Below are 15,379 nucleotides of genomic sequence, written 5' to 3' on the forward strand. Positions count from 1 at the left end.
TGCACCTCAGTCAACAATCTATCGCATCATCAAGAACTTCAAGGAGAGGGCTTCCATTGTTGTCAAAAAGGCTCCAGGGCGCCCAAGAAAGACCAGCAAGCGCCAGGACCGTATCTTAAAACTGTTTCAGCTGCGGGATCGGACTACCAGCAGTGCCGAGCTTGCTCAGGAATGGCAGCAGGCTGGTGTGAGTGCTTCTGCACGCACTGTGAGACGGAGACTCTTTGAGCAAGTGCTGGTTTCAAGGAGGGCAGCAAAGAAGCCACTTCTCTCCAGAAAAAACATCAGGGACCGACTGATATTCTGCAAAAGGTACAGGGAGTGGACTGCTGAGGACTGGGGCAAAGTCATTTTCTCTGGTGAATCCCCTTTTCGATTGTTTGGGACATCTGCAAAACAGCTTATTCGGAGAAGAAGAGGTGAGCGCTACCACCAGTCTTGTCTCATGCCAACTGTAAAGCATCCTGAAACCATTCATGTGTGGGGTTCCTTCTCAGCCAAGGGAATCGGCTCACTCACAGTCTTGCCTAAAAACACAGCCATGAATAAAGAATGGTACCAGAATGTCCTCCAAGAGCAACTTCTCCCAACCGTCCAAGAGCAGTTTGGCGCCCAACAATGCCTTTTCCAGCATGATGGAGCACCTTGCCATAAAGCAAAGGTGATAACTAAATGGCTCATGGAACAAAACATAGAGATTTTGGGTCCATGGCCTGGAAACTCCCCAGATCTTAATCCCATTGAGAACTTGTGGTCAATCAAGAGACGGGTGGACAAACAAAAACCAACAAATTCTGGCAAAATGCAAGCATTGATTATGCAAGAATGGACTGCTATCAGTCAGGATTTGGTCCAAAAGTTGATTGAGAGCATGCCAGGGAGAATTACAGAGGTCTTGAAGAAGAAGGGGCAACACTGCAAATATTGACTTGCTGCATTAACTCATTCTAACTGTCAATATAACCTATTGGTACTCATAATATGATTGCAATTATATTTCTGTATGTGATATAAACATCAGGCAAACACTAATAAAAACCAGAGGCCAGCAGATCATGTGAAAATATAATTTTGGTGTCATTCTCAAAACTTTTGGCCATGACTGTAGATGTCACAGGAGCCCCCTCGCTGGTCATCTCCATTCTCGCCCCTGTAGCCTGTATGTTTATGCTGTAGTTTCCGTTTCCCGGCAGTGCAGACTGTTCTGATTGACAGAATGTGATGTAGTAAAATAGCAGTTATTGTGCTGCCGTTTATTACGGTTTATACGGTGATTGCAGATAATGCCGTGTCAGGCCGCGCTGCAGGCTGTGCTGTAAATAATAGGACTCGCTGATTGCAGGGTTATGGCTCACACCTGAGATAGGAAACCATTGTAATCATCACTTAGCAACCGCCATGGTCTTTTATCCTGTGGAAATGTATTTCATCAACTAGAGGAACGTTAATGCATCTCTTATCATTAGCCTTGAAGATCCGGATTGTGTACAGACGTCTGTGAGCAGCTTCAACCTTCATCAGAATATTTATTCTTAAGCTTTTTTCTCTCATCTATAATAGAATCTAAATGTAACTACATTAGAACTTCTTGTAGGATCCATTCACACCTGGGTATTTAGCCTTATTGGTGGTATGTACGTTGGGAATATTTCCCTGTGTGCAGTCACTCTGTAGCCATATGCTAACCACTGACTACTCCACACTTGTCTATGCACATAAAAGGATGCAGTACTAATTTATATTTCCACGGGGAGGTGAAAAGGGCACTTTTTTTACCTCTCTTTAATGAATTGAGCCCTATGGATGAACCAGTTTTGTTTATTCAGACTTACACAGCAAATATAGGGGAGAATTTCCTGATCGCTGTGTATCCGACTGCTGGGACCTCCATGGATCCCGAGTACCAGGGGTCTAAAGAGCCATGTGTGAATGGAGCAGAGGTCGATCATGCACACTGCTGCTCCATTCATTCCTAAGGGAATGCCGAAGACCAGCCGAGCTCAGCGGCACTCCCATAAGAGTGAATGGAGCATCAGTGCTCATGATTGACCTCCGCTCCATTCACACAGTTATTGGGATCAGTGGAGGTCCCAGCGATCAGACCGCCAACGATCTGGAATGGTATAGGGGTAGGGGATAACTTTTATTCTTGAGGATACCCCTTTAACAGAGGTTACCCAATAATTAAGGACCAAAAAAAATGTACTGTCGTAAAAGAAAAAATTTTTGGGAGAAAAAATATGTAGAAGTATCTTGTTCTAATTATTAATATTGCTATAGGTGATCAGATTGTAGCGCTATACTACATAAAGCTTTTATCATTTGAAAATCCAGAAGAGTAACATTGGCGCAATCACCTGGCTCTATTATACAATGCCTGTGTTAGTCATTTCCATTCTGCCGTCTTAAACACCTTCACCCGTCTCTTGGATTTCTTCACATCTGAATTACTTCACGCTTTAACTCGCCCAAGAATTGTTCTTTGCTGAATAAATATTTCACAAGATGCCGCATCTTTTTTCCTCTACATAAAATGATACGCTTTTATATGATTTACTTATCTGAAAAGAGGAGTTCAGGACATATTTAACAGGCATGTAATAGTTCACAATTCAATTATCTGAAATATTTCCAGGTTTATATAAAGCACTGATCATCGGTGAAACAGTAGATCGGGCATCAGTTACTACACTATCTTACAGTAGGGTCAGTGCCGTGCTGCGCTACAAGGGGATACAGCAGATTTGTTATCAGATTCCACAATAAAGGCTGCATACATTGTTAATTAGATCTCATCTGCCCGATGATGCTAATGTACTTACTATGTAAAATTCATATCAAAATGGCTAAATAATTCTGGTATGAAGATGAGCATTTATTGGGTCCAGCTAGACCTGGACTCCTAAAATGCTCATTTTGAGATCAGGCCGGACTGTACTGCCATTCAGATGTGGATTTTCAAAGTAAATATACCAGCCTCACGTTTAAGAGTTATCCAGTAAAGTGTGCAGTTTGTATTGTGAAAATTGACGACACATCTGCTTCTACAGAGGGACAGTCCTAAATTTGTGTGCTGCGTGACTGCTCCGTGCAACGTGGAGCTCTTATGTAGGTATGTGTATAAGACCCACGCTAAGGGACCCAATGCTACTCTAGAAAATTATTCTTATTTTTTTGTAATTTTTATTGTGCCACTGAAAGCGATTGACGCTTTGCCCAATTCTCATCTTGTTATATGGCCCTATTTTCTCTCTTGGTAGCATGTTAGTTTTTTGAGGCACTGGGAAGCTCTTTTGATGCTTGGGGTCTTTTCCCAGCATATTGTGAAATGTTTCTGCTGATTGTTCCCTTTTCCCACATGATCCGTTTGATGTGCTGCATTAGGGTATCTGTGCGCAGGAGAGCTGTGCGCATACAATGGATTTGTTCTGCACAGCTGGAAAGCCACAGAGCTGTGATGTTTCTCATTTGTATGCCGAAATGTTGCTTTGCAGCTTCACATCACATTTCATATAAACATTGGGGCCGTCCATTGGGGATAGTAATGGTAAACTGCTACCAATAATGCGGAGTAAATCACCAGCGACTCAGGATGTGACCAAATAGTGCTTCATATCCACAAAGCAAATATACTGCAAGCTTATAGATCTGAAACTTTGGCGATGACTATGCCTTGTTTCTTAGGATATAACCCTACTTTGCTTCATCCTAGGTCCCATGAGTTGCGCTCAAAGGTTTTATCGCTGCAGCTGCTCTTGTCGATCCTGCAGAATGCAGGCCCTGTCTTCAAGACCAACGAGATGTTCATCAATGCAATCAAGCAGTACCTTTGCGTTGCGCTCTCTAAAAACGGTGTATCCTCCGTCCCTGAAGTCTTTGAGTTGTCTCTTTCTATTTTCTTAACGCTGTTATCAAATTTCAAATTACACTTAAAGATGCAGATTGAGGTAAGGTAATATGTATGCTAATTAATATAATATGTGTGCTAATTAATACCGCAAAATTGGCCACATGGAGACAAAAGAGACAATACTGATCGCCAAATGTATCCAATAAACTATATACACTAGGAGCTTTCCTGTCACAGCAAACAAGATGTGACTGCAGCCTAAGGTGCAATTTCAATATACAACGCCAAAATCTATTGAAGCTCAAAATTTGGACACCCCTCTACCTGATCTCCCCAAAAACCCATTCCCACTGTCAAATGAGTGGTGCCGCCAATTACCGCTTTTTGTTGGAGTGGAGTGCCGTCCATAAAGCATGGTGATTCACTCACTGTGTTCATTAGTAAGAGCTACTTTTACGGTTTTACATTTTCTAACCATAATTAGGGTTAGGGCTATAGTTAGGTTTATCATTAGGGCTAGGGTAATAAAATGGTTACAGTAACAAGATGTATAAATGTAAAAAAAAAAATGTAGAACCTTTTTTATTTTTTTATTTTTTTACTTTTATTTCTGGTTTTAGGAAAAGTAGAAGAAAATAGAGGGTGAAACAATATTAACCCCTTCACGACATGCGCCGTACATGTACTGAGCATGCCGTGTCCCCCCCTTTGGTGCGGGCTCCGGCGCTGAGCCCGCACTTTTCTGGGCATATGTCAGCTGCTTCTTACAGCTGACATGTGCCCGCAACAGCCGCGGGTGGAGTTGCAATCCACCCGCGGCTGTTAACTAGTTAAATGCCACTGTCAAACTCTGACAGCGGCATTTAACTCGTGCATTGTTGGCTCTGCCCATCGACGACCCATTCAGAATTGCCTGATCTATCAATATAAAAAATAATTAATCAGATCAGAAACGGCGTAACGATAAAAAAAAATCTTAAAGCCATAATTACTTTTTATTGTCATCGTAACATTGCAGTAAAAATGCAATAACAGGCGATTAAAAGATTGTATCTACCCCAAAATGGTATCAATAAAAACGTCAGCTTAAGTGCAAAAAATAAGCCCTCAACCGGCCCCAGATCCCGAAAAATGGAGACGTTGCGGTTCTTGGAAAATGGCACCTTTTTTTTTAAAACAAACTTTGGATTTTTTTCACCACTCAAATAAAAAAGAACATATACATGTTTGGTGTCTACAAACTCGTAATGACTTGGAGAATCATAATGGCAGGTCAGTTTTAGCATTTAGTGAATATGAGGAGCAAAAAATGAAAATGCAAAAATGGAAAAGGGCTGCGGCATGAATGGGGTAAAGATCAGTATTTTTCTTAATATGCTGTATAATACATCTGCTCGGGGTATAAAGAGTTCAGTACTGGACTGGTGGAAGAGATTCGAGGAGTGCTAACAGTCAATGGGTTAAGGGGCACAATATATTCGCCTTGCCCCGGGCACTGGCAACCCACGCTACGGCCTGCCAGTTCATAGTTTTGCCTGGGCACCACCATTTGTCATGGTCAGAATGGTCACCTAGCTGCGCCACATCTCTTCGTTTAGACACGCTAATATAGACCATTGCTAGTTGGTAGATAATGCATGCAGGTTTACAGCACATGAATAATGGGGGAGACTGCAGACTGGCTGTGACATGCTTGCTGTGGTATACACACAGAGCTCAAGCCCACCACAGACATGCCATTCCAAATGCCCTGGTGATGCAATGGGCGGGCGCCGATGGGTTGTCTTGATGGTCAGTGATCTGCTGAAGATCCTGATGCCCCTCATGGTTCTCCTGTGAATTTGTACATACAGGTGCCTCTCACTAAATTAAAATATCATCAAAAAGTTTATTTATTTCAGTTTTTGAATACAAAAAGTGAAACTCATATATTATATAGAATCATTACAAACAGAGTGATCTATTTCAAGTGTTTGTTAATGTTGATGATTATGGCTTACAGCCAATGATAACACAAAAGTCATTATCTCAGTAAATTAGAACACTTGAAAAATGATTTTAAAATCCGAAATGTTGTCCTACTGAAATGTCTGTTCAGTAAATGCACTCAATACTTGGTCGGGGCTCCTTTTGCATCAATTACTGCATCAATGTGGCGTGGCATGGAGGCGATCAACCTGTGGCACTGCTGAGGTGTTATGGAAGCCCAGGTTGCTTTGATAGCAGCCTTTAGCTCGTCTGCATTGTTGGGTCTGGGGTCTCATCTTCCTCTTGACAATACTCCATAGATTCTTTATAATAGATCCTCTATATATATATTATATATATATATTATTAATTTTTGCCCTTTTTTATTCCAGGGTGCAGCCAGGCCCATCATTGCTGACATTGTAAACTAGGGTGTCTGTTCTCGTGGGGTGCACTTGGACAGCACTGGACAGCCCGCCTAATCTAATAGTGTGGGTGTAACTAATAGGCTGTAAGCCAGATGATGTGCACTACCCAAGTGTGAACAGCGCCCTATACAAGCCTCTTTGTGTGCGATCTTAATACTAAGCAATCACCCCCTCCATTAAATGGTAGGTTGTGAGTGATTGTCTTATCAGTATTTTGCACCTGTATAGCCGCCATCTTTGTTATATGGTTTTGCTGAATCCTGGTACTGCATTAGGTCTGAAGATCTGAGCAAGCATGAAGTGCTCTAAAATGTCCTGGTAGACGGCTGCGCTGACTTTGGTCTTAATAAAACACAGTAGACCTACACCAGCAGATGACATGGTTCCCCAAACCATCACTGATTGTGAAAACTTCACAGTAGACCTCAAGCAGCTTGGATTGTGTGTCTCTCCAATCTTCCTCCAGACTCTGGGACCTTGATTTCCAAATGAAAATTGGAGCTCTGGGACCTTGTGGAGTGTGTCAGTGACTGCCTTCTGGACATCTGTCAAGTCAGCAGTCTTCCCCTATATTGTGGAGCCTACTGAAACCGACTAAGTTAACTTTTTAAATGCTTAGGAAGCCTCTACAGGTGTTTTTTGTTAATTATTCTATTTTACTTAGATAATGACTTTTGTGTTTTCATTGGCTGTAAGCCATAATCATCAACATTAATAGAAATAAACACTTGTAATGACGCTATATAATATGAGTTTCACTTTTTGTATTGAAAAACTGAAATAAATTAACTTTTTGATTATATTCTAATTTAGTGAGATGCACCTGTATATATCTTGTCAAATTGTTGTCAAGACACATGACTGCCAGGCAGCCTAAACCACAGCCCACAGAGTATACCTTATTTTATGTTGGGGTCACAACTGCTGAGAAAATTGGGGTTGGGGGGTTTATTGCCATGCATCCCCTTCAGCACAGAGTGACTGTTCAAACCAAGTACAGGCGCTCGGTGCTTCACGGTGCGGCCAATCATTTATATACACCTTCCCACCGCTGTAGCCCAGGGACTTGGTTTAAACGGCCAACCTGTGCTGACGTCGTCCCTTTAATCTATGTTCTGTTGTAGCTGAACCATAATTGTGGGAATGGATTGTAATGTAAAATGTGGAATGATGACTATAAATCCCTGTCATTGTTGGGTCATTTCTGCATTGCAATGATGTAATATAATTTATATTTGCATATGAATACATGACATAACTCTGGGTTACATTGTATGGTTTCTAAATGCATGTTTTTTCACTTCTTTCAGGTTTTCTTCAAAGAAATCTTCCTTTATATTCTGGAAACATCAACTAGTTCGTTTGATCACAAATGGATGGTTATTCAGACCTTGACAAGAATCTGTGCAGGTATAAAATGCCCGTTCCTCCTACCCCCATCCCTGTTGTGTATGGTGAGAGTATGACTGGTTCTGATCCGCTTGGCACCTCATCTCTTACAGACGCACAAAGCGTGGTGGATATTTACGTCAACTACGACTGTGACCTGAACGCAGCAAACATCTTTGAAAGATTGGTTAATGATCTCTCCAAGATTGCTCAAGGAAGAGGCAGTCAGGAACTTGGCATGTCAAATGTTCAGGTATGTAATTGCTAGTTAATATATAATTTTTCCTGCACTTGACGTTTTTAGGCCAAACGCTTCAAATCTAAGGATTTCTATTAATTTTCTAGTCATTTTTATCTGGATGCCTGCAGAGCATTTCCATATGGGTTTTTAATTTTATGTGAAGGTCGGTTAATGATGCATTTCTTGTGCCTTGTATATTCCAGAGAAAAATATGGTGGAAAGAAAAATATGTTTAGCCATAGATAACCAACTACTTAATTTTATTGGGCATATTCCAATGGCTAGAAGGTCACAATTAAAATATTGTGCTTTGATTAACAGTCACAAGTTCTTAAAGGGGTTATCCAGCTCGGCAATATAATGTTGAAAATTGCTTAGAAGGTTATAATATAGTAAAAAAGAAGCTAAACTCGCCTTACCGATGCATCACCCCCCGCACTCTGGTTCCAATACTGTCAGTGTGCCCCGCTGCTCTGGTTCCTTTGCTTCCTAGGTCCCCCAGCTGTTCTGGTTCCAATGCTTCTGGGGTCCCAGCGCTACCCGCTGCTCTGGTTCCTATGCTTCCAGCACCCCCCTGCTGCAATGGTCACGCTGTTTTTAGAGACCCCCCCCCCCCCCTCAACAACTCCCCTCTGCTCTGGTACTGTTGCTTCTGGGGTCCCCGTGGTCCCCGCTGCTCTGGTTCTGATGCTTCTGGGGTCCCCCTGTTCCCCGCTACTCTGGTTCTGATGCTTCTGCGGTCCCACTGCTCTGGTTCTGATGCTTCTGGGTTCCCTTTGCTGCCATTGCTCTGGTTCTGATACTTCTGGGTTCCCCCTGCTCCCCGCTGTTCTGGTTCTGATGCTTCTGGGTTCACCCTGCTCCCTGCTGCACTGGTTCTGATGCTTCTGGGTCCCCCTGCTCCCTGCTGCTCTGGTTCTGATGCTTCTGGGTCCCCCTGCTCCCCGCTGCTCTGGTTCTGATGCTTCTATTTTCCCCCTGCTCCCCTCTGTTCTGGTTCCGATGGTTCTGGGGTCCCCCTGCTACCCGTTGCTTTGGTTCTGATGCTTCTGGGTCCCCCTGCTCCCCGCTGCTCTTGTTCCAATGCTTCTCAGGGTCCCCCTACTGCTTTAGTTCTGATGCTTCTGGGGTCGCTCCGCTCCCTGCTACTCTGGTTGTGATGCTTCTGGGAGCCCTGCTCCCAGCTGCTCTGGTTCTGATGCTTCTGGGGTCCCCCTACTCCCCGCTGCTCTGGTTCTGATGCTTCTGGGGTCCCCCTACTCCCCGGTGCTCTGGTTCTGATGCTTCTGGGGTCCCCCTGCTCCCTGCTGCTCTGGTTCTGATGCTTCTGGGGTCCCCCTACTCCCCGGTGCTCTGGTTCTGATGCTTCTGGGGTCCCCCTGCTCCCCGCTGCTCTGGTTCTGATGCTTCTGGGGTCCCCCTGCTCCCCGCTGCTCTGGTTCCGATGCTTCTCGGGGTCCCCCCTACTTCTCTGGTTCCGATGCTTCTGGGGTCCCCCTGCTCACCTCTGTTCTGGTTCCGATGCTTCTGGGATCCCCCTGCTCACCGTTGCTCTGGTTCTGATACTTCCGGCGTCCTCCTGCTACTCTGGTTACAATGTTTCTGGAATTTCCCTGCTGCTCTGGTTCTGATGCTCCCAGGGTCCAAAGCGGTCTCTGCTTTCTCCTCCAGCGATAAAGCCCCCATAAGTGACAGTCAGTGATCACAGTGGTGACCCACAGCTTTTGATTGGCTACGCTGATGACATCGGTGGCGCTGTCATCTCTGGAGAAGGAAGTAGAGACCGTGGAGGAATGGTGGGTCGGCGAGGTTAATATGGTTTATTTTGTTAATTTATAACCACCTAAGCTGTTTTCAAAATAATTTTGTGAGCTGGATTTCCCCATTGAAAGGGTTATTTTAATCTTACACTGTGATGGCATATCGGTGCCAAATCTGAGAAAATCTGGTAAACTTTCCACCATAGATTTTTATTACAAATCTTCAAAAAAAAAAAACTATAGCGATATCCGTATACAGATTTTTACTGGTGATTTCACACCATCTACATATGAAATATGTGACAAATCTTCAAGAAAATGAACATGTTGAGCAGGAAAAAAGTCAACTGCATATGAATAAGATTTCTAAAATCTCATCCACTTATCTGCCGGCATTATCCAATGCAGATTTTACTGGTGTGAATCTGCAGATTAAAGTGGTGGCAGTTCCATCCCATGTGAATTTACCCTTAATGCCTTTCCCTGTGTAGCAGGACTGGGGGCTTCTTCAGGTCCCCGCACTACCGGGAGCACAACCATGGAGGAAAGGGAGCGGTGCCACTCGGTCCTTTTACTTCTTTTCTGCACTCTGACAGTGCGGTCCTCCTAGAGAGGATATCATGTATAACTGATAGCGCTGTCCAGGGATCACAGCCCCGATGTAAGGAGGTGCCCCATACTAGAAAGAATAAAATGATTGCAAAGCTTTTGTCCTATTATATCTTCCCCCGAAGCGAATTAGGCAAAAAGCCTAAAAAAAAATTACTGAGAAATTGTGACAGATTACGTTTATGTAGAAATCCAGACAGTTGTTTCAGGATCAGCCTTTCCTTTCTGTACATGATATCAGACAGACTAATTACCGTGTTAATGGCGGCTTGAAGGGAGGTTAATGGAACGGCAGAGTGATTTCTGGAGATGAAATTGACAGTAATGTGCATGTGTTTGTTACAGAGTGATGGTGTTTTTACAACCGGTAATGCATTTATTTTTTTCCATTTTAGGAATTAAGCCTGAGGAAGAAAGGCTTGGAGTGCCTGGTTTCCATTTTAAAATGCATGGTGGAGTGGAGTAAAGACTTGTACGTGAACCCGAACTCTCAGACGACCCTTGGTGAGGATACCCGTACATGGGAAATTATCTGCTAGGATGGATGGTTTATGTGGGAGACTTCTTTAATCTGGGTTTTAGTAGGTGTCACTTTATTGAATGGTCGGAATGGCTAAACTGCCTTAGGAGGGTTTTCACAATGTATCTAATAGGGTTATAGGAAGTTTCGCCCCCAGCAGTTCGCCCCCATCATTTCGCCCCCAGGAAGATTCGCCCCCGCACGTTTCGCCCCCGAACATTTCGCGGGGCGAAACATCCGGAGCGAACTGGGGGAGATATGTGCCGGGCAAAACATCCTGGGGGCCAAATGCTGGGGATGAAATGTACCCGGGGGCGAACTGCTGGGGGCGAAACATCCAATTCCCATCTAAGAGAGTAGGAAGACCACCCTAAGCTCCAACAGTTGACCCTCTGCCCGAAAATGCCTGCACTAGAGAATGGCAGTGTAGTCATCTCTTATGTGCAGGGTCTGGAGGTGAAGTCGCCCGTCTCCCGAAGCCTGCGGAGACCTTATCCAGGTGGAGGACATGGCATCAGTGATCCGTTGACGTCCGCTCACATCACGCTTTCAGCCCTACATTTGTTGCATACACCAAATGTGTAAGTGGGGCTCCATTTACCTGACAGGGGCCACATACATTGTGTATATCAGAGGGCCCTTATCACGACCTGTTTGATGGAATGATCATGACATGATGTGCACAAAGCCTTCACGTTCCAGTAGGACTTAGTTACAGTAGTTGAAAGTCAGCAAGGTAGAGCGTAATATAAAATATAACTTTTAATAAGATATTTCTAAAAGAAGCCCTCAGGCTAAAAACCATATGCACAGACCATACACCACATAAAATGACAGAAACAAAAACCGAAAGAGCCCTCAGGCTCCATTCACAAAAATGTACGGAGACAACAACACATTTAAGTGACCAGCTAAGGTATAGGTAACAAATTCTCAAATTCAGCCGTAACGTCTGATAAACCAGACCCCTTTCGATTTTTGGTTCTTTCTCCCCTGAGGATTCGCCAGATAAAAAGCGTCGGAGGCACTATGGGGCATTCACCTATGTGTAGTGTTGAGCGATACCTTCCGATATCAGGAAATATCGGATCGGATTGGATCGGGCCGATACCCAAAAAGTATCGGATATCGCCGATTCCGATACCGGAAACCAATGCAAGTCAATGGGACACAAATATCGGAATGAAAATAAACCCTTTCTTTCCTTGTAGGTTAATTCTACATGAAGGAAAACAACTAAGAATAATGTAGAATGTATTGGGGGAGGTGGTTGCCCAAATCGATGGGAACATTGCTCACAGTGAAACATGAAAAGCCGGCAATTCAGCAGCGGCATACATCGGTACCCGACAATTTAGAACAGAAAGAATAGAGCTTCACACATAGATTAGATAGATAGAAACATGTCAGTCACATATATATGAAGTACAGTGACAGTGTTGCTTACTGTACTTGTCATTTAGTGTAAAGGATTTATTAAAAAAAATAATAGTGTTTTCATGCACCGTCTCTTTAAAAAAGCCGGCAGGCAATTCAGCAGCGGTACCCGACAATTTAGAATAGAAAGAATAGAGAATCACACATAGATTAGATAGATAGAAACATGTCAGTCACATATATAATAAGTACAGTGGTAGTGTTGATTACTGTACTTGTCATTTAGTGTTAAAATAAAGGATTTATTAAAAAAAAATTGGCGTGGGGTTCCCCGTAATTTTAGTCTCTAGCGGAGGTAAAGCAGACGGCTGGGGCAGATGTTTGAAGCCTGGGAAGGGGGTAATACCCACGGAGCTTCCCAGGCTACTAATATCAGCCCCCAGCTGAATACCTAGCCTTTACTAGCTATTAAAATGGGGGACCCCCCCAAAAAATGACGTGGGGTCCCCCCTATTTTAATAGCTAGTAAAGGCTAGGCAGACAGCTGGGGGCTGATATTAATAGCCCAGGAAGGGTGCCATGAATATTGGCCCCCTCCCAGGCTAGAAACACCAGCCGTCAGCTGCCCCAGAAATGGCGCATCCATCGGATGCGCCAATTCTGGCACTTAGCCTCGCTCTTCCCACTGCCCTGTAGCGGTGGCAGTGGGGTAATAGGGCTGGGGTTGATGTCAGCTTATAATGCCAGCTGACATCAAGCCCAGGTTAGTAATGGAGAGGCGTCTATAAGACACCCCCATTACTAACCCCATAGTCAAAATTAAAAAAAACACAACACCCAGAATAAAGTCCTTTAATTGAAATAAACACACAATTCTTTATTGTTCTAAATTAAACCATACTTACCATCACGCCCATTCCAGCTGAAGCAAACGATCTCCTGCAATAAAAGAAAAATAATAAAGCAACATCATCCTTACCTTTCCATGGTTCCCAGGATAGCTTCAGCTCTGCTACATCGAGATGACAGGCTGGACCGCAGCAGAAAGCTGCCATCCAGCCTGTCATCCCGCAGACACTGAGAAGAGCAGGCATGCTTGCGCTCCTCAGTGTCTGGCTGTGACGGCATCCAGATGAGCCGACAATGAACTCAGCTCACCTCATGCACGTCACTGACAGCGTGGGAGAATTCTCCTGCTCATGCGGTGAGCGTGAGAGACTCGGCTCATCTGGATGCCGTCACAGCCAGACACTGAGGAGCGCAAGCATGCCTGCGCTTCTCAGTGTCTGCAAGATGACAGGCTGGATGGCAGCGTTCTGCTGCGGTCCAGCCTGTCATCTCGATGTAGCAGAGCTGAAGCTGTCCTGGGAACCATGGAAAGGTAAGGATGAGGTTGCTTTATTATTTTTCTTTTATTGCAGGAGATCGTTGGCTTCAGCTGGAATGGGTGTGATGGTAAGTATGGTTTAATTTAGAACAATAAAGAATTGTGTGTTTATTTCAATTAAAGGACTTTTTTCTGGGTGTTTGTGTTTTTTTTAAATATTTTACTAGAAATTCATGGCGGTCATGTCTAATATTGGCGTGACCCCATGAATTTCAGGCTTAGGGCCAGCTGATAATACCAAGCTGGCCCTAACCCCTTTATTACCCAGTGTGCCACCGCACCAGGGCCCTGGATGAGTTGGGTACAGCGCCAGAAGATGGCGCTTCTATGAACGCGCCATTTTCCGGGGTGGCTGCGGACTGCAATTTGTAGCCGGTGGGGCCCAGAAAGCTTGGGCCTCCCTGCGCTGCAGATTCCAGCCCCCAGCTGCCTAGTTGTACCTGGCTGGACACAAAAATGGGGCGAAGCCCCACGTATTTTTTTTTAAATTATTTCATGAATTTCCTGAAATAATTTTAAAAAAATGACGTGGGGCTTCGCACTATATTTGTGTCCAGCCAGGTACAGCAGGCAGGAACGGGCTGCCCCCTAACCACCAGCTGCCTATTTGTACCTGGTTGGACACAACAATATAGGGAAGCCCTTTTTTCTTTATTATTTCATGAATTTCATGAAATAATTAAAAAAAAAAAATACGTGGGGCTTCTCCCTATTTTTGTGTCCAGCCAGGTACAACTAGGCAGCTGGGGGCTGGAATCTGCAGCGCAGGGAGGCCCGAGCTTTCTGCCCCCCCCCCGCTGCAAATTGCAGTCCTCAGCCACCCCGGAAAATGGCGCGTTCATAGAAGCGCCATCTTCTGGCGCTGTACCCAACTCATCCAGGGCCCTGGTGCGGTGGCTCACTGGGTAATAAAGGGGTTAGGGCCAGCTTGGTATTATCAGCTGGCCCTAAGCCTGAAATTCATGGGGTCACGCCAATATTAGACATGACCGCCATGAATTTCTAGTAGAGTATTTAAAAAAAACACAAACACCCAGAATAAAGTCCTTTAATTGAAATAAACACACAATTCTTTATTGTTCTAAATTAAACCATACTTACCATCACGCCCATTCCAGCTGAAGCCAATAATCTCCTGCAATAAAAGAAAAATAATAAAAAACCAACATCATCCTTACCTTTCCATGGTTCACAGGACAGCTCCAGCTCTGCTACATCGAGATGACAGGCTGGATCGCAGCAGAAAGCTGCCATCCAGCCTGTCATCCCGCAGACACTGAGAAGCACAGGCATGCTTGCGCTCCTCAGTGTCAGGCTGTGACGGCATCCAGATGAGCCGAGTCTCTCACGCTCACCGCATGCGCAGGAGAATTCTCCCACTCTGTCAGTGACGTGCATGAGGTGAGCTGAGTTCATTGTCGGCTCATCTGGATGCCATCACAGCCAGACACTGAGGAGTGCAAGCATGCCTGTGCTTCTCAGTGTCTGCGGGATGACAGGCTGGATGGCAGCTTTCTGCTGCGATCCAGCCTGTCATCTCGATGTAGCAGAGCTGAAGCTGTCCTGGGAACCATGGAAAGGTAAGGATGATGTTGCTTTATTATTTTACTTTTATTGCAGGAGATCGTTGGCTTCAGCTGGAATGGGCGTGACGGTAAGTATGGTTTAATTTAGAACATTAAAGAATTGTGTGTTTATTTCAATTAAAGGACTTTATTCTGGGTGTTGTGTTTTTTTTAAATACTTTACTAGAAATTCATGGCGGTCATGTCTAATATTGGCGTGACCCCATGAATTTCGGGCTTAGGGCCAGCGGATAATACAAAGCTGGCCCTAACCCTTTTATTACC

General features: G+C 44.4%; 1 protein-coding gene across 2 annotated transcripts in view; it reads left to right on the plus strand.

The window, feature by feature from the left end:
• The window catches only part of ARFGEF1 (ARF guanine nucleotide exchange factor 1), a 189,811-nt gene that overhangs the window by 86,899 nt on the left and 87,533 nt on the right, over positions 1 to 15,379 (plus strand). For both annotated transcript variants that reach the window (XM_073679428.1, XM_073679429.1), the window contains exons 10-13: positions 3,713 to 3,947; positions 7,557 to 7,656; positions 7,749 to 7,888; positions 10,641 to 10,749. In XM_073679428.1, coding sequence (XP_073535529.1) covers positions 3,713 to 3,947; positions 7,557 to 7,656; positions 7,749 to 7,888; positions 10,641 to 10,749 — 584 coding nt within the window. The remainder of the gene's footprint in view (positions 1 to 3,712; positions 3,948 to 7,556; positions 7,657 to 7,748; positions 7,889 to 10,640; positions 10,750 to 15,379) is intronic.

The sequence above is a fragment of the Phyllobates terribilis genome, unplaced genomic scaffold, assembly GCF_046119375.1.
Source record: "Phyllobates terribilis strain yellow unplaced genomic scaffold, ASM4611937v1 Scaffold_4__5_contigs__length_816908805, whole genome shotgun sequence".
Lineage (NCBI taxonomy): Eukaryota > Metazoa > Chordata > Amphibia > Anura > Dendrobatidae > Phyllobates > Phyllobates terribilis.